Below are 24,861 nucleotides of genomic sequence, written 5' to 3'. Positions count from 1 at the left end.
ATGTGAGCCCCTTGCACGCTCACGCTGCTCGTGTGAGCTCCTTGCACATTCACAGTGCTCGTGTGAGCTCCTTGCACGCTCACGCTGCTTGTGCACGCTGCACTCAGGCGCTGCAAGGTGACACCCCCCCTTGCATGCTCATGCTGCTTGTGTGAGCTCCTTGCACGCTCACACTACTCGTGTGAGCCCCTTGCACACTCATGCTGCTCGTGCACGCTGCCCTCAGCGTCTCCGAGGTGACACCCCCTTGCACGCTCATGCTGCTTGTGTGAGCTCCTTGCACACTCACGCTGCTCGTACATGCCCTCCTCAGCCACTCCAAGGCGACACCCCTCCTTGCACACTCACCGTGCTCGTGTGAGCTCCTTGCACACTCACGCTGCTCGTGCACGCTGCCCTCAGTGGCTCCGAGGTGACACCCCCCCCCTTGCACGCTCACGCTGCTTCTGTGAGCTCCTTGCACACTCATTGTGCTCGTGTGAGCTCCTTGCACGCTCATGCTGCCCATGTGAGCTCCTGGCACACTCATGCTGCTCGTGCATACTGGCCTCAGCTTCTCCAAGGTGACGCCCCCCCTTGCACACTCACCGTGCTTGTGTGAGCTCCTTGCACACACATGCTGCTCGTACATGCCCTCCTCAGCCGCTCCAAGGTGACGACCCCCTTGCACACTCACGCTGCTCGTGTGAGCTCCTTGCACACTCACCGTGCTCGTGTGAGCTCCTTGCACGCTCACGCTGCTCGTGCACGCTGCCCTCAGCCGCTCCGAGGTAACACCTCCCTTGCACGCTCATGCTGCTCATGTGAGTCCCTTGCACGCTCACACTGCTCGTGCACGCTGCCCTCAGCCACTCCAAGGTGACACCCCCTCTTTGCATGCTCACCATGCTCGTGTGAGCTCCTTGCACACTCACCATGCTCGTGTGAGCTCCTTGCACACTCATGCTGCTCGTGCACGCTGCCCTCAGCCTCTCCAAGGTGACACCTCCTTGCACGCTCATGCTGCTTGTGCATGTGCATTGCACACTCACCGTGCTTGTGCGTGCACATGCACACTCACGCTGCCCGTGTGAGCTCCTTGCACGCTCACGCTCCTTATGCATGCCCCCCTCAGCCTCTCCAGGGTGACACCCCCTTGCACACTCACGCTGCTTGTGCATGTGCATTGCACACTCACCGTGCTTGTGCGCACCCCTTTCACATTCACGCTGCTCATGTGAGCTCCTTGCACGCTCACGCTCCTTGTGCACGCCCCCCTCAGCCTCTCCAAGGTGACACCCCCTTGCACGCTCACGCTGCTCGTGCATTGCACATCTCCCCCTGTCACTGGTGTCCACGTCCCCCCGTCCCTGCGCACCCGGTGACCGCCGTGTCCCCGCAGGTGGTGGCCATGGGCCCGGGGCTGCAGGGCGGCCGCGTGGGGGTCCCGGCGCCGTTCACCATCGACACGAAGGGCGCGGGGACGGGGGGCCTGGGGCTGACGGTGGAGGGTCCCTGCGAGGCCACCATCGAGTGCCAGGACAACGGCGACGGCTCCTGCGCCGTCACCTACCTGCCCACCGCCCCCGGCGACTACAACATCAACATCCTCTTCGCCGAGCGCCACATCCCCGGCTCCCCCTTCAAGGCCAAGGTCACCCCGGTGTTCGACCCCAGCAAGGTCACGGCCAGCGGGCCGGGGCTGGAGGGCGGCAAGGCCGGCGAGGTGGCCACCTTCATGGTGGACTGTTCCCAAGCCGGGGACGCCGAGCTGACCATCGAGATCATCTCGGAGGCCGGCGTGAAGGCGGAGGTGCTGATCCAGAACAACCGCGACGGCACCTACGCCATCACCTACACGCCGGCGTGCGCCGGAGCCTACACCATCACCATCAAGTACGGCGGACACCCCGTCCCCAAGTGTCCCGTGCGTGTCACCGTGGACCCGGCTGTGGACACCAGTGGGGTCAAGGTCTACGGGAAAGGAGTGGAGCCAAGAGGTGAGAGCGGGGTGAACGTGGGGGGTTCTACCGGCCTGGGGCACTACCAGGGGTGTCTGCTCCCCATGGGCATCTCCTCCCTGTGGGCATCTCCATGGGCTCCTCTTCCCCTTGGGCATCCTGTCCCCATGGCCACTTCCTCCCCATGAGCATCCCATCCCCATGGACAGCACCGTGGCCACCTCCTCCCCTTGGACATCCCATCCCAATGGCCACCTCCTCCCCATGGGCATCTTCTCCCTATGGACAGCACCATGGCCACCTCCTCCCCATGAGCATCCCATCCCAATGGCCACCTCCTCCCCATGGGCATCTTCTCCCCATGGACAGCACCATGGCCACCTCCTCCCCATGGGCATCTTCTCCCTATGGACAGCACCGTGGCCACCTCTTCCCCATGGCCACCTCCTCCCTATGGGCATCTTCTTCCTATGGACAGCACCATGGGCATCTCCTCCCCATGGGCATCTCCTCCCCATGGGCAACCCATCCCCATGGACAGCACCATGGCCACCTCCTCCCCATGGTCACCTCCTCCCCTTGGGCATCCCATCCCTATGGACACTACCATGGCCACCTCCTCCCCATGGGCATCTTCTCCCCTTGGGCATCCCATCCCCATGGCCACCTCCTCCCCTTGGGCATCCCATCCCCATGGGCACCTCCTCCCCAGAGACACCACCATGGGCATCTCTTCCTCATGGCCACCTCTCCCTTGCATGGACAGCCCCATGGCCACCTCCTCCGTATGGACAGTTCCTCCCCATGGCCACCACCATGAGCATCTCCTCCCCATGAGCATCTCATGGGCGTTCCATCCCCGTGGGCATCTCCTGCCCATGGCCACCCCATCGCTGGTCACCTCCTCCCTCGGGTGCCCACTGGGTGGGTTTGGGGTGGGGTGGGAGGTCAGGGCCCCCATGGTGGGTGCTGAGGTCCTGCCCCACAGGGGTCCTGCGTGAGGTGGCCACCGACTTCACCGTGGACGCCCGGGCGCTCACCAAGACCGGGGGCCCCCACGTGGCCGCGCGCGTGGTCAACCCCTCGGGGGCCACCACCGACACCTACATCACCGACCACGGCGACGGCACCTACCGCGTGGAGTACACGCCATATGAGGACGGTGAGGGACCCCAACACCCCTCCGGGGACCCCAAAACTTCCCTGGGGACCCCGACACCCACCCATGGACCACAACACCCCCAGGGGACGTTGGGAACCCCCAGGGACTCCAACACCCCCAGGGACACCATGTCTTGGGCAGATGTTCCTCGTCCCCCAGAGAGGGACACCCCAAAACACCTCCCAGTGGGGACCCCCCTGATCACCAAGGACAAGGGCCCCCAAAACTCTTGAGACCCCCCAAAACTCTTGAGACCCCCCCCAAAACCCATCCAGGGACTCCCAAAACCCACCAAGGAACCCCAAACCCCCCAAAAAAGGATCCTCAAAACCTCTGAGATCCTCCCCAAAACCCCAACCAGGAACCCTCAAACCCCTTGAGATCCCCTAAAACCCCACCCAGGGACCCCCAAACCCCTGACATCCCCCAAAACATCACCAAGGGACCCCCAAAACCCCTGAGACCCCAAACCCCATCAAGGGATCCCTAGACCTCCTGAGACCCCCTAAAAACCCTGATCAGGGGCCCTCAAACCCCTCGAGATCCCCCCAAAACCCCAACCAGAGACCCCCAAACCCCCCTCTAAAGCTCCAACCAAGGACCCTTGAACCCTCTGAGATCCCTCAAGACTCACCCAAGGGATCCTCAAACCCCCTGAGATTCCCCCAAAACCACAACCAGGGACCCCAAAACCTCTTGAAATCTCCCAAAGCCCAACCGGGGACCCCCAAGCCCCCTGACATCCCCCAAAACCTCAACCAGGGACCCCCAAACCTCTTCAAATCCCCCAAAAGCCCAACCAGAGACCTCCAAGCCCCGAAAACATCACCAGGGGACTCTTCCCCCTACTGAGACCCCCCCAAAACCCCAACCAGTGTCCCCAACCTCCCCCCAAACCCCAACCAGGGACCCCCAAGCCCCTGAGATCCCCCAAAACCTCAACCAGGGAACTCCAAACCCCTTGAGACTCCCCCAAAACACCACCAAGTAACCCCGAACCCCCTGAGATCCCCCCCAAGCCCAACCAGGAACCTTCAAACCCCTTAAGAACCCAAAAAGCCCAATCAAGGATCCCTGAACCCCATCAAGGGACCCTCATGCTCCTTGAGACCCCACCGAAAACCCCAACCAGAGACCCCAAAACCCCTTGAGATCCCCCCCAAAACCCCAACCAGGGACCCCAAAACCCCTTGAGATCCCCCCCAAATCCCCAACCAGTGACCCCAGCCTCCCCCCAACCCCAACCAGGGACCCCCAAACAAACCCCTTGAGATCCCCCCCCAAAACCCCAACCAGGGACCCCAAAACCCCTTGAGATCCCCCCCAAAATCCCAACCAGGGACCCCCAAACAAACTCCTTGAGATCCCCCCCAAAACCCCAACCAGTGACCCCAGCCTCCCCCCAACCCCAACCAGGGGCTCCTGAACCCCCTGAGATGTCCCCACACCCCAACGAGGGACCCCAAAACCCCTTGAGATTCCCCCAAATCTCCAACCAGTGACTCCAGCCTCCCCCCAACCCCAACCAGGGACCCCCAAACAAACCCCTTGAGATCCCCCCCAAAACCCCAACCAGGGACCCCCAAACAAACCCCTTGAGATCCCCCCCAAATCCCCAACCAGTGACCCCAGCCTCCCCCCAACCCCAACCAGGGACCCCCAAACAAACCCCTTGAGATCCCCCCCAAAACCCCAACCACTGACCCTAGCCTCCCCCAGCCCCAACCAGCGGCTCCTGAACCCTCTGAGATGTCCCCACACCCCAACCAGGGACCCCAAACCCTCTTGAGATCCCCCCAAAACCCCAACCAGTGACCCCAGCCTCCCCCAACCCCAACCAGGGACCCCCAACCAAACCCCTTGAGATCCCCCCCAAATCCCCAAGCAGTGACCCCAGCCTCCCCTCAACCCCAACCAGGGACCCCCAAACAAACCCCTTGAGATCCGCCCCCAAACCCCAACCAGGGACCCCAAAACCCCTTGAGATCCCCCCCAAATCCCCAACCAGTGGCCTCAGCCTCCCTCCAACCCCAACCAGGGACCCCCAACCAAACCCCTTGAGATCCCCCCCAAACCCCAACCAGGGACCCCCAAACAAACCCCTTGAGATCCCCCTCAAATCCCCAACCACTGACCCCAGCCTCCCCCCAACCAGAGACCCCCAACCAAACCCCTTGAGATCCCCCCAAAATCCCAACCAGGGACCCCAAAACCCCTTGAGATTCCCCCAAATCCCCAACCATTGACCCCAGTCTCCCCCCAACCCCAACCAGGGACCCCCAAACAAACCCCTTGAGATCCCCCCCAAAACTCCAACCACTGACCCCAGCCTCCCCCAGCCCCAACCAGGGGCTCCTGAACCCCCTGAGATGTCCCCAAACCCCAACCAGGGACCCCAAAACCCCTTGAGCTTCCCCCAGCGCCCCCTCGCGGGGACCCCGCAGCGCCCTGAGGCCGTGTCCCCGTGTCCCCAGGTGTGCACCGCGTGGAGGTGACCTACGCCGAGGTGGCCGTCCCCAAGAGCCCGTTCCGCGTGGCCGTGGCCGAGGGCTGTGACCCCACGCGTGTGCGGGCGCACGGACCCGGCCTGGAGGGCGGCCTGGTGGGCAAGGCCAACCGCTTCACCGTGGAGACCAGGTGGGGACCGCACGGCCACCAACGGCCACCAGTGACGCCAACTGACACCAACCGACACCTCCAGACCCCAACCACCACCACCTCCCATCCATCGCCTCCATCCCGTGTTACCAACCACCTCCATCCCACGTCACCAACCACCATCTCCTCCCATCCACCACCTCCATCCCATGTCACCAACCACCTCCATCCCACGTCACCAACCACCATCTCCTCCCATCCACCACCTCCATCCCATGTCACCAACCACCTCCATCCCATGTCACCAACCACCTCCATCCCACGTCACCAACCACCATCTCCTCCCATCCACCACCTCCATCCCATGTCACCAACCACCTCCATCCCACGTCACCAACCACCATCTCCTCCCATCCACCACCTCCATCCCTTGTCACCAACCACCACCATCTCCTGTCACCAACCACCTCCATCTCCTGTCACCAACCACCTCCATCTCCTGTCACCAACCACCATCTCCTCCCACCAACCACCTCCATCTCCTCCCACCAACCACCTCCATCCCACGTCACCAACCACCATCTCCTCCCACCAACCACCTCCATCCCATGTCACCAACCACCTCCATCCCACATCACCAATCACCATCTCCTCCCACCAACCACCTTCATCCCATGTCACCAACCACCTCCATCCCACGTTACCAACCACCATCTCTTCCCACCAACCACCTCCATCCCACGTCACCAACCACCATCTCCTCCCATCCACCACCTCCATCCCATGTCACCAACCACATCCATCCCACGTGACCAACCACCATCTCCTCCCACCAACCACCTCCATCCCATGTCACCAACCACCTCCATCCCACGTCACCAACCACCATCTCCTCCCACCAACCACCTCCATCCCATGTCACCAACCACCTCCATCCCACGTCACCAACCACCATCTCCTCCCACCAACCACCTTCATCCCATGTCACCAACCACCTCCATCCCATGTCACCAACCACCATCTCCTCCCATCCACCACCTCCATCCCACGTCACCAACCACCTCCATCCCACGTCACCAACCACCTCCATCCCACGTCACCAACCACCTCCATCCCACGTCACCAACCACCTCCATCCCATGTCACCAACCACCTCCATCCCACGTCACCAACCACCATCTCCTCCCACCAACCACCTCCATCCCATGTCACCAACCACCATCTCCTCCCACCAACCACCTCCATCCCATGTCACCAACCATCACCTCTTGACACCAGCTACTGCCTCCTGACACCAACCACCATCTGCCACCTCCGTCCCATGTCACCAACCACCATCTCTGTCCCTTGGCACTGCGGCCATCTCCTGCCGCCAACCACCCCCATCCCATGTCACCAACCACCACCTCCATCACATGCCGTGGAGGTGCCTCCTCCATCCTCTTCCGTTGGCAGTGCCACCTCTGTCCTCCTTCCACCAAGGTGGCATCTGTGTCCCCCTCCACCAAGGTGGCATCTGTGTCCCCCTGCCATGCGTGTGGCACCTTCCATCTCGTGCCACACTCACATGGCATCTCCACCCCCTGACATCAAGGTGCCACCTTCACTTCCCTGCCACCAGCATGGTGGCACCTCCATCTCCACACCATGGAGGTGCCATCTCCATCCCTTAGCCATGGAGATGCCGTCTCCAGCCCCCAACCACGGAGGTGGCATTTCCATCAGCTTGTTGTGGAGGTGGCACCTTCATCTGCTCACCATGGAGGTGGCACCTCCATCTATCCCACCACCATGGAGATGCCACCTCAACAGCGTCCCTGATTGGTGCTGTGTCCCCCAGGGGTGCAGGCACCGGGGGACTGGGCCTGGCCATTGAGGGCCCCTCGGAGGCCAAGATGTCATGCAAGGACAACAAGGACGGGAGCTGCACGGTGGAGTACATCCCCTTCACCGCCGGGGACTACGACGTCAACATCACCTTCGGGGGACACCCCATCCCTGGTACGAGGGGACAAGGAGGGGGCTGGAGGGGACCAGGGGGACAAGGGGGGTGTGGGACCCACCAGGGTGGTTGGGGTTGGAGGTGGATTCCTGGGTGCCGGTGGTTGGAGGAGGGTGGTGGTGACCCCATGGCCATGGCTTGGGTGGCTCCATGCCCATGTTGACCCCATAACCATGGTGTCCCCATGTTGATCCCATGGACAGGTTGACCCCATGGCTGCACTGTCCTTGTGTCCACATTGACCCCATGGCCACACTGACCCCATAGCCACAATGTCTCTATGTCCATGTTGACCCCATGACCATGTTGACCCCATGGACATGCTGTCCCCATGCCCACGTTGAGCTTGTCCCCATGCTGACATTGACCCCATGCCCATGTTGACCCCATGTCTACATTGCCCCCATGCTGACATCAACCCCATGACCATGTTGACCCCACGGCCATACTGATGCCATGTCCATGTTGACCCCATGGCCATAATGTCCCTATATCCATGTTGACCCCATGTCTATGTTCACCCTGTGCTGAGGTTGACCCCATGACCATATTGATCCCATGGTCACATTGACCCCATGGCCATGCTGACCCCATGGCTTTGATGTCCCCATACCCACGTTGACCCCATGGCCTTAATGTCCCCATACTCGTGTTGACCGCATGTCCACGTTCACCTCATGGACATGTTCATCCAATGCCCACCTTGTCCCTATGTCCATGATGACCATGTTGACTCCCTGGCCACATTGATGCCATCTCCACACTGACCCCATGGCCATGATGACCCCATGGCCACATCGATGCCATCTCCATGCTGACCCCATGTCCATGATGGACCCCTGGCCACATCGAGGCCATCTCCATGCTGACCCTATGGCCATGATGACCCCATGGCCACATCAATGCCATCTCCTGCTGACCCCATGGCCATGATGACCCCCTGGCCACATTGATGCCATCTCCATGCTGACCCCATGGCCATGATGACCCCATGGCCACATTGATGCCATCTCCATGCTGACCCCACGGCCATGATGACCCCATGGCCACACCGATGCCATCTCCTGCTGTCCCCATGGCCGTGGTGTCCCCACATCCACGTCGACCCCCTGTCCACGCTGACCTTGCCCCCGCAGGGAGCCCGTTCCGGGTGCCGGTGAAGGACGTGGTGGACCCCAGCAAGGTGAAGTGCTCAGGGCCGGGACTGGGCCCCAGCGTGCGGGCGCGGGTGGCCCAGACCTTCACGGTGGACTGCAGTGGGGCAGGGCTGGCGCCCCTGGAGGTGACGCTGCTGGGACCCTCCGGTACGCGGGGACACGCACTGGGGAAGGGTCTCCTGGGGGTGTCCTGCTCCATGGGTGCTCTGTCCATGTGGTGTCCTGTCCCAGGGGGTGTTCTCCATGGGATGTTCTGCTCCACGGGGTGTCCTCCTCTAGGAGGTGCTCTGCTCCATGGGGTGTGCTGTCCCATGGAATCTCCCCCATGGGGTGTCCTCCTCCATGGGATGTTCTGCTCCATGGTGTGTCCCCCTCCATATGGTGTCCTGTGCCATAGATGTCCCCCTCCATGGGATGTTCTGCTCCGTGGATGCTTTGCTCCATGGGGTGTTCTGCTCTACAGGGTGCCCCCTCCATGGGATGTTCTGCTCCATAGGGTGTCCTCCTCCATGGGGTGTCCTGTCCCATAGGGGGCCCCATCTGGGGCACCCAGATTCAGGGGCTGTCTCCCTCCATGGGGTTTCCTCCATGTGGTGTTCTACTCTGTAGGGTGTCCTGTCCCACAGATGTCCTCCTCCATGGGGTGTCCTCCTCCATGGGGTGCTCTGTTTCATGGGATGTTCTGCTCCATGGGGTGTCCTCCTCCATGGGGTGCCCTGTCCCTCTCCATGGGGTGTTCTCCTCCATGGGCTTCCCTGTCCTACAGTGTGTCCTGTCCCATGGGGTGCCATGTCCCACGGATGTCCCCCTCCATGAGGTCTCCTCCTCCATGGGGTGTCCTGTCCTCCTCTATGGGGTGTCCTGCTCCATGGGATGTCCCTGCTCCATAGGGTGTCCTCTTCTATGGGGTGTCCTGTCCCATAGGGTGGCCTATCCATGGGGTGCCATGTCTCCTTTCATGGGGTGTCCTCCTTCTTAGGATGTCCTGTCCCATAGGGTGTCCTGTCCTATGAGATGTCCCCCTCAATGGGGTGTCCTGTCCTGTGGGGTGTTGTGTCCCATGGAGGTGTCCTCTTCCATGTGTTCTTTGCTCCATGGGGTATCCTGACCCCCTCCATGGGGTGTCCTCCTCCATAGAGAGTCCCAGCCATGGGGTGTCCTTCTTCATGGGGTGCTCTGTCCCATGGGATGTCCTGTCCCATGGGGTATCCTGCCCCATGGCTTGTCCTGCCCCATGGATTGTCCCGCTCCAAGAGGTGCCCTGTCCCATGGGCTCCTCCATGACGTGCTCCAACCCATGGGGTTGCCTTGCCCAGGGCCGTCCTGCCCCATGGATCACATACTCCATGGGGTGTCCTGTGCCATAGGGTGTCCTGCCCCATGGAACCTCTAATCCATAGGATGCCCTGCCCCATAGATGTCCTCTCTGTAGGGCATCCAATCCCATGGATAACCTACCCCATAGGGTGACCTGCCCCATGGATCCCCTGTCCATAGGGTGTCCAACCCCATGGATGTCCTGCCCCATGGATCCCCTGTCCATAGGGTGTCCAACCCCATGGATGTCCTGCCCCATAGGGTGACCTACCCCATAGATCCCCTGTCCATAGGGTGTCCAACCCCATGGATGTCCTGCTCCATAGGGTGTCCTACCCCATAGATCCCCTGTCCATAGGGTGTCCAACCCCATGGATTCTCTACTCTGTAGGGTGTCCTACCCCATAGATCCCCTGTCCATAGGGTGCCCTGTCCCACAGGATGTCCTGCCCCATGGATCCTCTACTCCATGGTTGTCTATGGAGATGAACAACCTGCCCCACAGGGTGTCCTGCCCCATAGGGTGTCCTGCCCCACAGGCTGCTGTCCCCGCCGTGTCCCCAGCCCCACGTGTCCCTTCCCCCCAGGTCTGGCCGAGCCGGTTGACGTCCGTGACAACGGGGACGGGACCCACAAGGTCACCTACACCCCGGCCACCGATGGGCCCTACACCATCAATGTCAAGTTCGCCGACCAGGAGGTGCCACGCAGGTGATGACCCCCCCGGGGACAACACGGGGTCCTGTCACCTCGGGTGGCCCCCCTGGCCCCCGTGTGACCCCGTGTGACCCCCCTGACCCCATCTGACCCCGTGTGACCCCCCTGACCCCGTGTGACCTCCATGACCCCGTATTGTCTCATGTGATCCCTTTGTTTCACCCATGACCCCCTGACCCCCGGGTGACCCCCCTGACCCCATGTGATCCCGTGTGACTTTCATGATTCCTTCGTGACCCCATGTGATCCCTTTGTGACCCCCATGACCCCCCTGACCCATGTGACCCCCCTGATCCTGTGTGTCCCTCAATGACCCCATGTGACCCTCTGACCTCATGTGTGCCCTAATGACCCTGTGTGTATCCCCATGACCCCATGTGACCCCCATGACCCCATGTGACCCTCCAATGACCCCGTGTGTCCCCCACTGACCCCGTGTGTCCCCCACTGACCCCGTGTGACCCCCAATAACCCCGTGTGACCCCCAATAACCCCGTGTGACCCCCAATGACCCCGTGTGTCCCACAATGACCCTGTGTGACCCCCCTGACCCCATGTGACCTCCCTGACTCCATGTGACCTCCCTGACTCCATGTGACCCCATGTGAGCCCTCTGACTTCGTGGGGCCCCCAATGACCCTGTGTGACCTCCCTGACCCCATGTGACCCCCACTGACCCTGTGTGACCCCCCTGACCCCATGGGACCCCCAATGATCCCATGTGACCTCCCTGACCCCATGATGACTCCCCCATCCCCCCTGACCCCAAATGACCCCATGTGTCCCCCACCGACCCTGTGTGACCCCACTGCCCCCATATGACCTCTCTGACCCCATGTAACCCCATGTGAGCCCCCTGACCCCACGCGTCCCTCACCGACCCTGTGTGACCCCACTGCCCCCATATGACCCCCAATGACCCCATGTAACCCTGTGTGAGCCCCTTGACCCCATGTGTCCCTCACCGACCCTGCGTGACCCCACTGCCCCCATATGACCCCGTGTGTCCCCCACCGACCCTGTGTGACCCCCCTGACCCCATATGACCCCCCGACCCCACATAACCCTGTGTGAGCCCCAATGACTCTGTGTGTCCCTCACCGACCCTGTGTGACCCCCCTGACCCCATATGACCTCCCTGACCTCACGTAACCCCGCGTGAGCCCCCTGACCCCATGTGACTCCCCCATCCCACGTGACCCCCCATGACCCCACGTGTCCCTCACCGACCCCGTGTGACCCCACTGCCCCCATATGACCTCCCTGACCCCACGTAACCCTGTGTGAGTCCCCTGACCCCATGTGACCTCCCTGACCCCATGTAACCCTGTGTGACCTCCCTGACCCCACGTGTCCCTCACCGACCCCGTGTGACCCCCATGACCCGCAATGACCCCGTGTGTCCCTCACCGACCCTGTGTGACCCCTGTGACCCCCAATGACCCCGTCTGTCCCTCACCGACCCCGTGTGACCCCACTGCCTCCGTATGACCCCCCTGACCCCATGTAACCCCATGTGAACCCCCTGACCCCACGTGACCTCCCTGACCCCATGTAACCCTGTGTGAGCCCCCTGACCCCATGTGACCTCCCTGACCCCATGTGTCCCTCACCGACCCTGTGTGACCCCACTGCCCCCATGTGACCTCCCTGACCCCATGCAACCCTGTGTGACCCCACTGCCCCCATGTGACCTCCCTGACGCCATGTGACTCCCCCATCCTACGTGACCCCCAATGACCCTGTGTGTCCCTCACCGACCCTGTGTGACCCCACTGCCTCCATATGACCCCCAATGACCCCACGTAACCCCGTGTGAGCCCCCTGACCCCACGTGACCTCCCTGACCCCACGTAACCCTGTGTGAGTCCCAATGACCCTGTATGTCCCCCACCGACCCCGTGTGACCCCACTGCCCCCATATGACCTCCCTGACCCCACGTAACCCCGTGTGAGCCCCTTGCTGACCCCACGTGTCCCCCACTGACCCTGTGTGACGTCACTGCCCCCATATGATCTCACCGACCCCATGTAACCCAGTGTGAGCCCCCTGACCCTGCGTGTCCCTCACCGACCCTGTGTGACCCCACTGCCCCCATATGACCTCCCTGACCCCACGTAACCCTGTGTGAGTCCCCTGACCCCATATGACCTCCCTGACCCCATGTAACCCCGAGTGAGCCCCCTGACCCCACGTGTCCCTCACCGACCCTGTGTGACCCCACTGCCCCCATGGGACCTCCCTGACCCCACCGACCCTGTGTGACCCCTGTGACCCCCAATGACCCCGTGTGTCCCTCACCGACCCCGTGTGACCCCACTGCCTCCGTATGACCCCCCTGACCCCATGTAACCCCGTGTGAACCCCCTGACCCCACGTGACCTCCCTGACCCCATGTAACCCTGTGTGAGCCCCCGACCCCATGTGACCTCCCTGACGCCATGTGACTCCCCCATCCTACGTGACCCCCAATGACCCCGTGTGTCCCCCACTGACCCCGTGTGACCCCACTGCCCCCATATGACCCCCCTGACCTCATGTAACCCCGTGTGTCCCCCACTGACCCCGTGTGACCCCCCTGCCCCCATATGACCCCCCTGACCTCATGTAACCCCGTGTGTCCCCCACTGACCCCGTGTGACCCCCCTGCCCCCATATGACCCCCCTGACCTCATGTAACCCCGTGTGTCCCCCACTGACCCCGTGTGACCCCCCTGCCCCCATATGACCCCCGTGACCCCAGTGACCCCGCGCGGCCCGTGTCCCCGCAGCCCGTTCAAGGTGAAGGTGCTGCCGTCGCACGACGCCAGCAAGGTGCGCGCCAGCGGGCCGGGCGTGGCGGGCGCGGGCATCCCGGCCAGCCTGCCCGTGGAGTTCACCATCGACGCGCGCGACGCCGGGCAGGGGCTGCTCACCGTCCAGATCCTGGTCTGTGGGGGCGCGGGGGCGGGGGGGGCTGCGGGCGTGCAAACAATGGGGTGCTGAGCGCCAGAGAGTGTCCTGCCCCCCAAGTAATGGGGTGCTGAGTCCCCATGTGCTCTGTGCCCCACCATGGGGTGCTGAGCCCCATAGACAGTGTTCACACCCAAGTAATGGGGTGCTGAGCGCCAGAGAGTGTCCTGCCCCCAAATAATGGGGTGCTGACCCCACATGTGCTCTGTGCCCCACCATGGGATGCTGAGCCCCATAGACAGTGTTCACACCCAAGTAATGGGGTGCTGAGCGCCAGAGAGTGTCCTGCCCCCCAAGTCATGGGGTGCTGAGTCCCCATGTGCTCTGTGCCCCACTATGGGGTCCTGAGCCCCATAGACAGTGTTCACACCCAAATAATGGGGTGCTGAGCGCCAGAGAGTGTCCTGCCCCCAAATAATGGGGTGCTGAGTCCCCATGTGCTCTGTGCCCCACTATGGGGTGCTGAGCCCCATAGACAGTGTTCACACCCAAGTAATGGGGTGCTGAGCGCCAGAGAGTGTCCTGCCCCCAAATAATGGGGTGCTGAGTCCCCATGTGCTCTGTGCCCCACTATGGGGTGCTGAGCCCCATAGACAGTGTTCACACCCAAGTAATGGGGTGCTGAGCGCCAGAGAGTGTCCTGCCCCCAAATAATGGGGTGCTGAGTCCCCATGTGCTCTGTGCCCCACCATGGGGTGCTGAGCCCCATAGACAGTGTCCACACCCATGTAATGGGGTGCTGAGCCCCACATGTGCTCTGTGCCCCACTATGGGGTGCTGAGCCCCATAGACAGTGTTCACACCCAAGTAATGGGGTGCTGAGCGCCAGAGAGTGTCCTGCCCCCAAATAATGGGGTGCTGAGTCCCCATGTGCTCTGTGCCCCACTATGGGGTGCTGAGCCCCATAGACAGTGTTCACACCCAAGTAATGGGGTGCTGAGCGCCAGAGAGTGTCCTGCCCCCCAAGTAATGGGGTGCTGAGTCCTCATGTGCTCTGTGCCCCACCATGGGTGTGCTGAGCCCCATAGACAGTGTTCACACCCAAGTAATGGGGTGCTGAGCGCCAGAGAGTGTCCTGCCCCCCAAGTCATGGGGTGCTGAGTGCCAGAGAGTGTCCTGCCCCCCAAGTCATGGGGTGCTGAGTCCCCATGTGCTCTGGCACCCCACTATGGGGTCCTGAGCCCCATAGACAGTGTTCACACCCAAGTAATGGGGTGCTGAGCGCCAGAGAATGTCCTGCCCCCCAAGTAATGGGGTGCTGAGCGCCAGAGAGTGTCCTGCCCCCAAGTAATGGGGTGCTGAGTCCCCATGTGCTCTGTGCCCCACCATGGGGTGCTGAGCCCTATAGACAGTGTTCACACCCAAGTAATGGGGTGCTGAGCGCCAGAGAGTGTCCTGCCCCCAAGTAATGGGGTGCTGAGTCCCCATGTGCTCTGTGCCCCACCATGGGGTGCTGAGCCCCATAGACAGTGTTCACACCCAAGTAATGGGGTGACACCCATTTAATGGGGCGCTGAGCCCCATATATTGTCCTGTCCCCCAAGTAATGGGGTGCTGAGCACCATATATTGTCCTGCCCCTCAAGTAGTGGGGTGCTGAGTTCCCATGTGCCCTGCCTCCCCACCGTCAGGTCCTGAGCCCCATAGGCAGTGTTGGCACCCACGTAATGGGGCGCTGACCCCCATGTGTTGCCCTGTCCCCCAAGTCATGGGGTGCTGAGTCCCCATGTGCTCTGGCACCCCACTATGGGGTCCTGAGCCCCATAGACAGTGTTCACACCCGTGTAATGGGGTGCTGACCCCCCATGTGCTCTGTGCCCCACCATGGGGCACTGAACCCCATAGACAGTGTTCACACCCGTGTAATGGGGTGCTGAGCCCCATATATTGCCCTGACCCCCAGGTAATGGGGTGCTGAGTTCCATAGACAGTCTTGACACCCATTTAATGGGGCGCTGGGCCCCATGTGTTGCCCTGTCCCCCAAGCAATGGGGCACTGAGCACCATATATTGTCCTGCCCCCCAAAGTAATGGGGTGCTGAGCCCCATATATTGTCCTGCCCCCCAAGTAATGGGGCACGGAGCACCATATATTGCCCTACCCCCCAAGTAATGGGGTGCTGAGTCCCCATGTGCTCCGTCTCCCCACCATGGAGTCATGAGCCCCATAGACAGTCTCAGCACCCATGTGATGGGGTGCTGAGCCCCATGTGTTGCCCTGCCCCTCAAGTAATGGGGTGCTGAGCACCATATATTGTCCTGCCCCCCAAGTAATGGGGTGCTGAGCCCCATGTGTTGCCCTGCCCCTCAAGTAATGGGGTGCTGAGCACCATATATTGTCCTGCCCCCCAAGTAATGGGTGCTGAGTTCCCATGTGCCCTGTCTCCCCACCATCAAGTCCTGAGCCCCATAGACAATGTTGGCACCCACGTAATGGGGTGCTGAGTCCCCATGTGCTCTGTCTCTCCACCGTCAGGTCCTGAGCCCCATAGACAGTCTTGGCACCCATGTAATGGGGCGCTGAGCTCCATGTGTTGCCCTGCCCCCCAAGTAATGGGGTGCTGAGCCCCATATATTGTCCTGCCCCCCAAGTAATGGGGTGCTGAGTCCCCATGTGCTCCGTCTCCCCACCATGGAGTCATGAGCCCCATAGACAGTCTCAGCACCCATGTGATGGGGTGCTGAGCCCCATGTGTTGCCCTGCCCCTCATGTAATGGGGCACCGAGCACCATATATTGTCCTGCCCCCCAAGTAATGGGGTGCTGAGCACCATATATTGCCCTGTCCCCCAAGTAATGGGGTGCTGAGCGCCATATATTGTCCTGCCCCCAAAGTAATGGGGTGCTGAGCCCCATATATTGTCCTGCCCCCCAAGTAATGGGGTGCTGAGCCCCATATATTGTCCTGCCCCCCAAGTAATGGGGTGCTGAGCCCCATATATTGTCCTGCCCTGCAAGTAATGGGGCACCGAGCACCATATATTGCCCTGCCCCCAGTAATGGGGCACCGAGCACCATATATTGTCCTGCCCCCCAAGTAATGGTTGCTGAGCCCCATATATTGCCCTGCCCCCCAAGTAATGGGGCGCTGAGCCCACGTCTCGGTGCCCCCGCAGGACCCCGAGGGCCAGCCCACCAAGGCCGCGATCCGCGACAACGGGGACGGCACGTACGCCGTGACCTACGTGCCCGCGCTGCCCGGGCGCTACACCATCACCGTCAAGTACGGCGGCGACGAGATCCCCGCGTCCCCCTTCCGCGCCACCGCCGTGCCCGCCGGCGACGCCAGCAAGTGCCTGGTCACAGGTGGGGCTGCCCCACGCACACACAGCCTGACCCACAGACCGACCCGCCCCACACCGACCCACAGCCTGACCCACAGACCAACCCACCCCACACCGACCCACAGCCCGACCCGCCCCACACCGACCCACAGCCTGACCCACAGACCAACCCGCCCCATACCGACCCACAGCCTGACCCACAGACCGACCCACCCCACACCGACCCACAGCCCGACCCGCCCCACACCGACCCACAGCCTGACCCACAGACCGACCCGCCCCATACCGACCCACAGCCTGACCCACAGACCGACCCGCCCCACACCGACCCACAGCCTGACCCGCCCCACACTGACCCACAGCCTGACCCACAGACCGACCCGCCCCACACTGACCCACAGCCTGACCCACAGCCCAACCCACCCCACACCGACCCACAGCAACCTCCCTGCCCCACACCGACCCACAGCCCGACCCACAGCCCAACCCACCCCACACCAACCCACAGCCCAACCCACAGCAACCTCCCCCCTCCACACTGACCCACAGCGTCCTCCCTGCCCCACACCGACCCACAGCCTGACCCACAGACCAACCCACCCCACACCGACCCACAGCCCGACCCGCCCCACACTGACCCACAGCCTGACCCACAGACCGACCCGCCCCACACCGACCCACAGCCTGACCCACAGACCGACCCGCCCCACACCGACCCACAGCCCGACCCGCCCCACACCGACCTACAGCCTGACCCACAGACCGACCCGCCCCACACCAACCCACAGCCCGACCCGCCCCACACCGACCCACAGCCTGACCCACAGACCAACCCACCCCACACCGACCCACAGCCCGACCCGCCCCACACTGACCCACAGCCTGACCCACAGACCGACCCGCCCCACACTGACCCACAGCCTGACCCACAGACCGACCCACCCCACACCGACCCACAGTGTCCTCCCTGCCCCACACCGACCCACAGCTTGACCCACAGCGTCCTCCCTGCCCCACACCGACCCACAGCCTGACCCACAGCCCAACCCACTCCACACCAACCCACAGTGTCCTCCCTGCCCCACACCAACCCACAGCCCGACCCACCCCACATCGACCCACAGCCTGACCCACAGCCCAACCCACCCCACACTGACCCACAGCAACCTCCCCACCCCACACCAACCCACAGCCTGACCCACAGCTTGACCCACAGCGTCCTCCCTGCCCCACACCGACCCACAGCCCGACCCACAGCCCAACCCACCCCACACCGACCCACAGCAACCTCCCTGCCCCACACCGACCCACAGCCCGACCCACAGCCCAACCCACCCCACACCAACCCACAGCCCAACCCACAGCAACCTCCCCCCTCCACACTGACCCACAGCGTCCTCCCTGCCCCACACCGACCCACAGCCTGACCCATAGCTTGACCCACAGCGTCCTCCCTGCGCCACACTGACCCACAGCCCGACCCACCACACACCAACCCACAGCCTGACCCACAGCCCGACCCACAGCCCAACCCACAGCCCGACCCGCCCCACACCAACCCACAGCCTGACCCACAGACCGACCCGCCCCACACCGACCCACAGCCCGACCCGCCCCACACCGACCCACAGCCTGACCCACAGCCTGACCCACCCCACACTGACCCACAGCCCAACCCACAGCAACCTCCCCCCTCCACACTGACCCACAGCCCGACGCACAGCGTCCTCCCTGCCCCACACCGACCTGCAGCCTGACCCACAGCATCCTCTCATTGCCCCACATCCTGACCCCCCGGACCCATAGCTTCCTCTTATTGCCCCTCACTGACCCACAGCATCCTCCTGCTGCCCCACATCCTGACCCTCACTGCCCCATGGCATCCTCCCCTGGCCCACAGCATCCCTCCTGCCCCACATTGCCTCATAGCATCCTCCTCTGCCCCACAGCATCCCTGTCCTGCCCCACACTGCCCCATAGCATCCTCCCCTTCCCCACAGCTCCCCACTGCCCCATTTCTGCCCCACACTGACATGTAGTATTTTCCTGTTGCCCCACTCTGCCCCACAGCATCCTCCCTTGCTCCACAGCATCTCCCCTGCCCCACGCTGCCCCACAGCATCCTCCCTTGCTCCACAGCATCCCTGTCCTGCCCCACAGCATCTCCCCTGCCCCACGCTGCCCCACAGCATCCTCCCTTGCTCCACAGCATCCCTGTCCTGCCCCACAGCATCCCTTGTGCCCCACACTGCCCCACAGCATCCTCCCCTTCCCCACCACATCATCCCCTGCCCCACAGCATCACGCTGCCCCACAGAGTCCTCCCCTGCCCCACATCACCCTCCCCACAACCACCCTCCGCATCCCCCATCTGACCCCCTGTCCCATCTCTTCCAGTGTCCATCGGAGGCCACGGGCCGGGTAAGTGACCCGGGGGGACATTGCGGTGACACCAGCAGGGCTGGTGGGTCCCCATAACCACGTGTGTGTCCCCCCAAGGCGCCTGCCTGGGCCCCACCATCCAGATCGGGGAGCAGACGGTGATCACGGTGGACGCCAAGGCGGCCGGGCAGGGCAAGGTGACCTGCAAGGTGTCCACCCCCGACGGCGCCGAGCTGGACGTGGACGTGGTGGAGAACCACGACGGCACCTTCGACATCTACTACACGGCGCCCGAGCCCGGGAAATACGTCATCACCATCCGCTTCGGCGGGGAGCACGTGCCCAACAGCCCCTTCCACGTCATGGTGGGTGCGGGGGCTGCAAGGGGGACGGGGTTGGGAGGTCGTGGTGGGCGCCATGGGGTTGGGACCATGGTGAACACCATATGGTTGGGAGAACATGGTGGGCGCCATGAGGCTGAGTTGGGGTCAAGGTGGACACCATGGTGTTGGGAGACCACGATGGGCATCATGAGGTTGTGGCTATGGTGGACATCATATGGTTGGGAGACCATGGTGGGCACCATGGGGTTGGGGCCATGGTGGACGTCATATGGTTGGGAGAACATGGTGGGTGTTATGGGGCTGATTTGGGATCAAGGTGGAAACCATGGTGTTGGGAGACCATGATGGGCATCATGAGGTTGTGGCTATGGTGGACATCATACAGTTGGGAGACCATGGTGGGCACGATGGGGCTGAGCTGAGGTCAAGGTGGACACCATGGTGTTGGGAGACCACGATGGGCATCATGAGGTTGTGTCTATGGTGGACATCATATGGTTGGGAGACCATGGTGGGCACCATGGGGTTGGGACCATGGTGAACACCATATGGTTGGGAGAACATGGTGGGCGCCATGGGATTGGGGCCATGGTGGACATCATATGGTTGGGGGACCATGGTGGACACCATGAGGCTGAGTTGGGGTCAAGGTGGACACCACGGTGTTGGGAGACCATGATGGGCATCATGAGGTTGTGTCTATGGTGGACATCATACTGTTGGGAGACCATGGTGGACACCATGGGGCTGAGTTGGGGTCAAGGTGGACACCATGGTGTTGGGAGACCACGATGGGCATCATGAGGTTGTGGCTATGGTGGACATCATATGGTTGGGAGACCATGGTGGGCACCATGGGGTTGGGGCCATGGTGAACATCATATGGTTGGGAGGTCGTGGTGGGCACCATGGGGTTGGGAGCATGGTGGACGTCGTATGGTTGGGAGAACATGGTGGGCACCATGGGGCTGAGTTGGGGTCAAGGTGGACACCATGGTGTTGGGAGACTACGATGGGCATCATGGGGTTGGGGCCATGGTGGACCTCATATGGTTGGGGGACCATGGTGGACACCATGAGGCTGAGTTGGGGTCAAGGTGGACACCATGGTGTGAGAGACCATGGTGAACATCATATGGTTGGGAGACCATGGTGGGCACCATGGGGTTGGGGCCATGGTGAAGATCATATGGTTGGGAATCCATGGTGGGCACCATGGGGCTGGGGCCATGGTGGACATCATATGGTTGGGAGAACATGGTGGGCACCATGGGACTGAGTTGGGATCAAGGTGGACACCATGGTTTTGGGAGACCATGATGGGCATAATGGGGTAGTGAGGCCATGGTGGGCACCATGGGGCTGAGTTGGGGTCAAGGTGGACACTATGGTGTTGGGAGACCATGATGGGCATCATGAGGTTGTGGCTATGGTGGACATCATACAGTTGGGAGACCATGGTGGGCACCATGGGGCTGAGTTGCAGTCAAGGTGGACACCATGGCATTGGGAGAACATGATGGGCATCATGGAGTAGAGAGACCATGGTGGGCACCGTGGGGCTGAGTTGGAGTCAGGGTGAATGCCATGGGGTTAGGAGACCATGATGGGCATTGTGGAATGGGGACACCATGGTGGACACCATAAGGCTGGACCATGGTGGACACCGTGGGGTTGGAAGGCCATGGTGGGCATCATGGGGTTGGGGCCATGGTGAACATCATACAGTTGGAAGACCATAGTGGGCACCATGGGGCTGAGTTGGGATCAGGGTGGACACCATGGGATTGGGAGATCATGGTGGACCAAGAGGAAGATATTTGGGACCATGGTGGGCACCGTGGGATTGGAAGACCATGGTGGGCACCATGGGGCTGAGTTGCAGTCAAGGTGGACACCATGGGGTTGGGAGACCATGGTGGACCAAGAGGAAGAGGGTTGGGGCCATGGTGGGCACCATGGGATTGGAAGACCATGGTGGGCACCATGGGGCTGAGTTGCGGTCAAGGTGGACACCATGGAGTTAGGAGACCAAGATGGACCAAGAAGCAAAGAACTGGGGCCATGGTGGACACTGTGGAGCTGAGTTGGGGCTGGGGTGGACACTATGGGGTTGGGACGTTGTGGTGGGCATCATGGCGCAGAAGGTTGCGGCTATGGTGAACATTATGAGGTTTGGAGACTGTGATTGTCACCATGGGGCTGAGTTGGGGTCAGGACAGACACTGTGTGTTTGGGAGACCATGGTGGGCATTGTGGCATGGGGAAACCATCATGGACACCATGGGGTTGGACCATGGTGGATGCCATGGGGCTGGAAGACTGTGATGGGCATCATGGGGTTGGGGCTATGGTGGACATTGTGGAGTTGGGAAACCGTGGTGGTAATCATGGGGCTGGCAGATCTTGGTGGACCAGCCGTCAGAGACATGGGGCCATGATGGTCACCATGGGGCTGAGCCGGTGCTATGGTGGACACCATGGGATTGGGAGGCTGTGATGGTCACCATGGGGCTGAGCTGGTGCTATGGTGGACACCATGGGATTGGGAGGCTGTGATGGTCACCATGGGGCTGAGCTGGTGCTATGGTGAACACCATTGGGTTGGGAGGCTGTGATGGTCACCGTGGGGCCATGATGGTCACCATGGAGTTAGATGAGCATGATGGTCACCATGTGGCTGGAAGACCATGATTGTTACCATGTGGCTGAGCTGGGGCCATGGTGGTCACCACGGGGTTGAGTTGCGGCTATGGTGGACACCATGGGGTTGGGAGGCTATGGTGGTTACCATGGGGTTAGATGATCATGATGGTCACCATGTGGCTGGAAGACCATGATGGTCACCATGGGGCTGAGCTGGGGCCATGGTGGTGACCACGGGGCTGGGAGCCCACCACAAGGTGCTGAGGTCCTTACACCCCTTCCTGCCCCACATCCTCAGGCCACCGAGGAGCCGCCGGCCACCGCTGAGAACCTGCGGCCCTTCAACCTGGTCATCCCCTTCACCGTGCAGAAGGGCGAGATCACAGGTAGGGGGTGGAGACCTGGTTGGGGGGGGGGGACACGGACCACCCCGTGGGGTGCTGTGGGGCGAGGACAGGCCCCAGTGACGTGGTGGCCCCAGGGGAGGTCCGGATGCCCTCGGGGAAGACAGCGCGACCCAACATCACGGACAACAAGGACGGGACGGTGACAGTGCGGTACGCACCCACCGAGAAGGGGCTGCATGAGATGGACATCCGCTATGATGGCAACCACATCCCTGGTGAGGCCACTGGGGGGCACTGGGGGGCACTGGGGGGCGCTGGGAGGGGGTTGAGTAAGGCTGATGCCACCTCGCCCTGGTTGGGCACCCATGGGTTGTGTAGATCCATGGTGGAGGTGGTGGCCAGGGATGGAGGAGGTGGTGCCCATGGGTTTGTCATGGTGGCCACGGGCTGTTTGTGGTGGCCATGGGCTAAAGATGGTGGCCAGGGATGGAGGAGGTGCACATAGGCTGGTGAAGGTGGTGGCCATGGGTTTGTCATGGTGGTCACGGGCTGGTTGTGGTGGCCATGGGCTAAAGATGGTGGCCAGGGATGGAGGAGGTGGGCATAGGCTGGTGAAGGTGGTGGCCATGGGTTTGTCATGGTGGCCATGGCCTGGTGGAGGTGGCCATAGGCTGGAGGTTGTGGCCATGGGCTTGTCATGGTGGTCATGGGCTGGTGGACATGGCTGACGGTGGTGTGGGGTGTCCCCATGGGGTCCTTGACCGTTGTCCCCACCCTGTGTCCCCAGGGAGTCCCCTCCAGTTCTACGTTGACGCCATCAACCCGCGGCACGTCAGCGCCTACGGGCCAGGACTGAGCCACGGGATGGTCAACAAGCCCTGCACCTTCACCATTGTCACCAAGGACGCCGGAGAGGGTGAGTTGGTGGCCACCAGTGTCACCAAGGGCGTCTGGGACAGTCTTGGAGAACCTCCAAAGCCACCAGGAGGGTCCAGGAGAGTGTTGGAGACCCCCAAAGCCACCAGGAGGGTCTAGGAGGGTCTTGGAGACCTCCAAAGCCACCAGCAGTGGTTGGAGAGGAACTGGAGACCCCCAATACCTCCTAACACCCACCCTGTGCCCCCCAGGTGGCCTCTCGTTGGCAGTGGAAGGTCCCTCCAAGGCAGAGATCACCTGCCAGGACAACAAGGACGGGACCTGCACCGTGTCCTACCTGCCCACCGCCCCCGGGGACTACAACATCATCGTCCGCTTCGATGACAAACACATCCCGGGCAGCCCCTTCACCGCCAAGATTACCGGTGAGATGGGACCTCCAGCGTCTCAGGGGTCCCACCGCAGTCATGGGGACGCCTCTGTGGCCATGGGGACACATGTGTGGTCATGGGGACACTTGCATGGTCATGGGGACACCTACATGGCCATGGGGACTCCTGTGTCATCATGGCCATGAGGACTTCTCTGTGGTCATGGCTGTGGGACTCCTACATGGTTAGTCCTGGCCATGGGGACACCTCCATGTCTATGGGGACACTTGTGTGGTCATGGGGACACCTTACATGGCCATGGGGACATCTTTGTGGCCATGGGGACCCCTGCATGACTATGGGGACAGCTGTGTGGCCATGGGGACACCTCTGTGGCCATGGGGATACCTGTGTGGTCATGGCTGTGGGAGCCCTGCATGGTCATGCATGGCATTGGGGACACCTACATGGCCATGGGGACACCTACATGGCCATGGGGACACCTACATAGTCATGGGGACCCCTACATGGTCATGGGGACACCTGTGTTGTCATAGCCATGGGGACACCTGCATGGCCACCAGGAACCCATAGCACAGCCATGATGTCCCTGTCCGTGCCCATCTCTGGCCACCAGGACCCTTTCACATGGTCAAGGGGACCTTGTGGGGTCATGGGGACACCATCACATGGTCATGGGGACCTTGTGGGACCATGAGGACCTTGTGGGACCATGGGGGCCACATGACATGGCTGTGGAGACCTT

The 24,861-nt window shown here is 62.0% G+C and overlaps 1 protein-coding gene across 1 annotated transcript in view; it reads left to right on the top strand.

The window, feature by feature from the left end:
- The window catches only part of FLNC (filamin C), a gene marked incomplete at both ends in the record, with an annotated part of 83,398 nt that overhangs the window by 33,868 nt on the left and 24,669 nt on the right, over positions 1–24,861 (top strand). The window contains 14 exons of the mRNA XM_080349794.1: positions 1,382–1,979; positions 2,929–3,102; positions 5,577–5,739; positions 7,541–7,701; positions 8,839–9,006; positions 10,764–10,887; positions 13,666–13,822; positions 16,962–17,151; positions 19,527–19,550; positions 19,629–19,876; positions 22,800–22,887; positions 22,983–23,123; positions 23,636–23,764; positions 23,976–24,149. Coding sequence (XP_080205920.1) covers positions 1,382–1,979; positions 2,929–3,102; positions 5,577–5,739; positions 7,541–7,701; positions 8,839–9,006; positions 10,764–10,887; positions 13,666–13,822; positions 16,962–17,151; positions 19,527–19,550; positions 19,629–19,876; positions 22,800–22,887; positions 22,983–23,123; positions 23,636–23,764; positions 23,976–24,149 — 2,539 coding nt within the window. The remainder of the gene's footprint in view (positions 1–1,381; positions 1,980–2,928; positions 3,103–5,576; positions 5,740–7,540; positions 7,702–8,838; positions 9,007–10,763; positions 10,888–13,665; positions 13,823–16,961; positions 17,152–19,526; positions 19,551–19,628; positions 19,877–22,799; positions 22,888–22,982; positions 23,124–23,635; positions 23,765–23,975; positions 24,150–24,861) is intronic.

The sequence above is a fragment of the Nesoenas mayeri genome, assembly GCF_963082525.1.
Source record: "Nesoenas mayeri genome assembly, chromosome: 1".
NCBI lineage: Eukaryota > Metazoa > Chordata > Aves > Columbiformes > Columbidae > Nesoenas > Nesoenas mayeri.
This window is presented reverse-complemented; position numbering and strand designations above follow the sequence as displayed.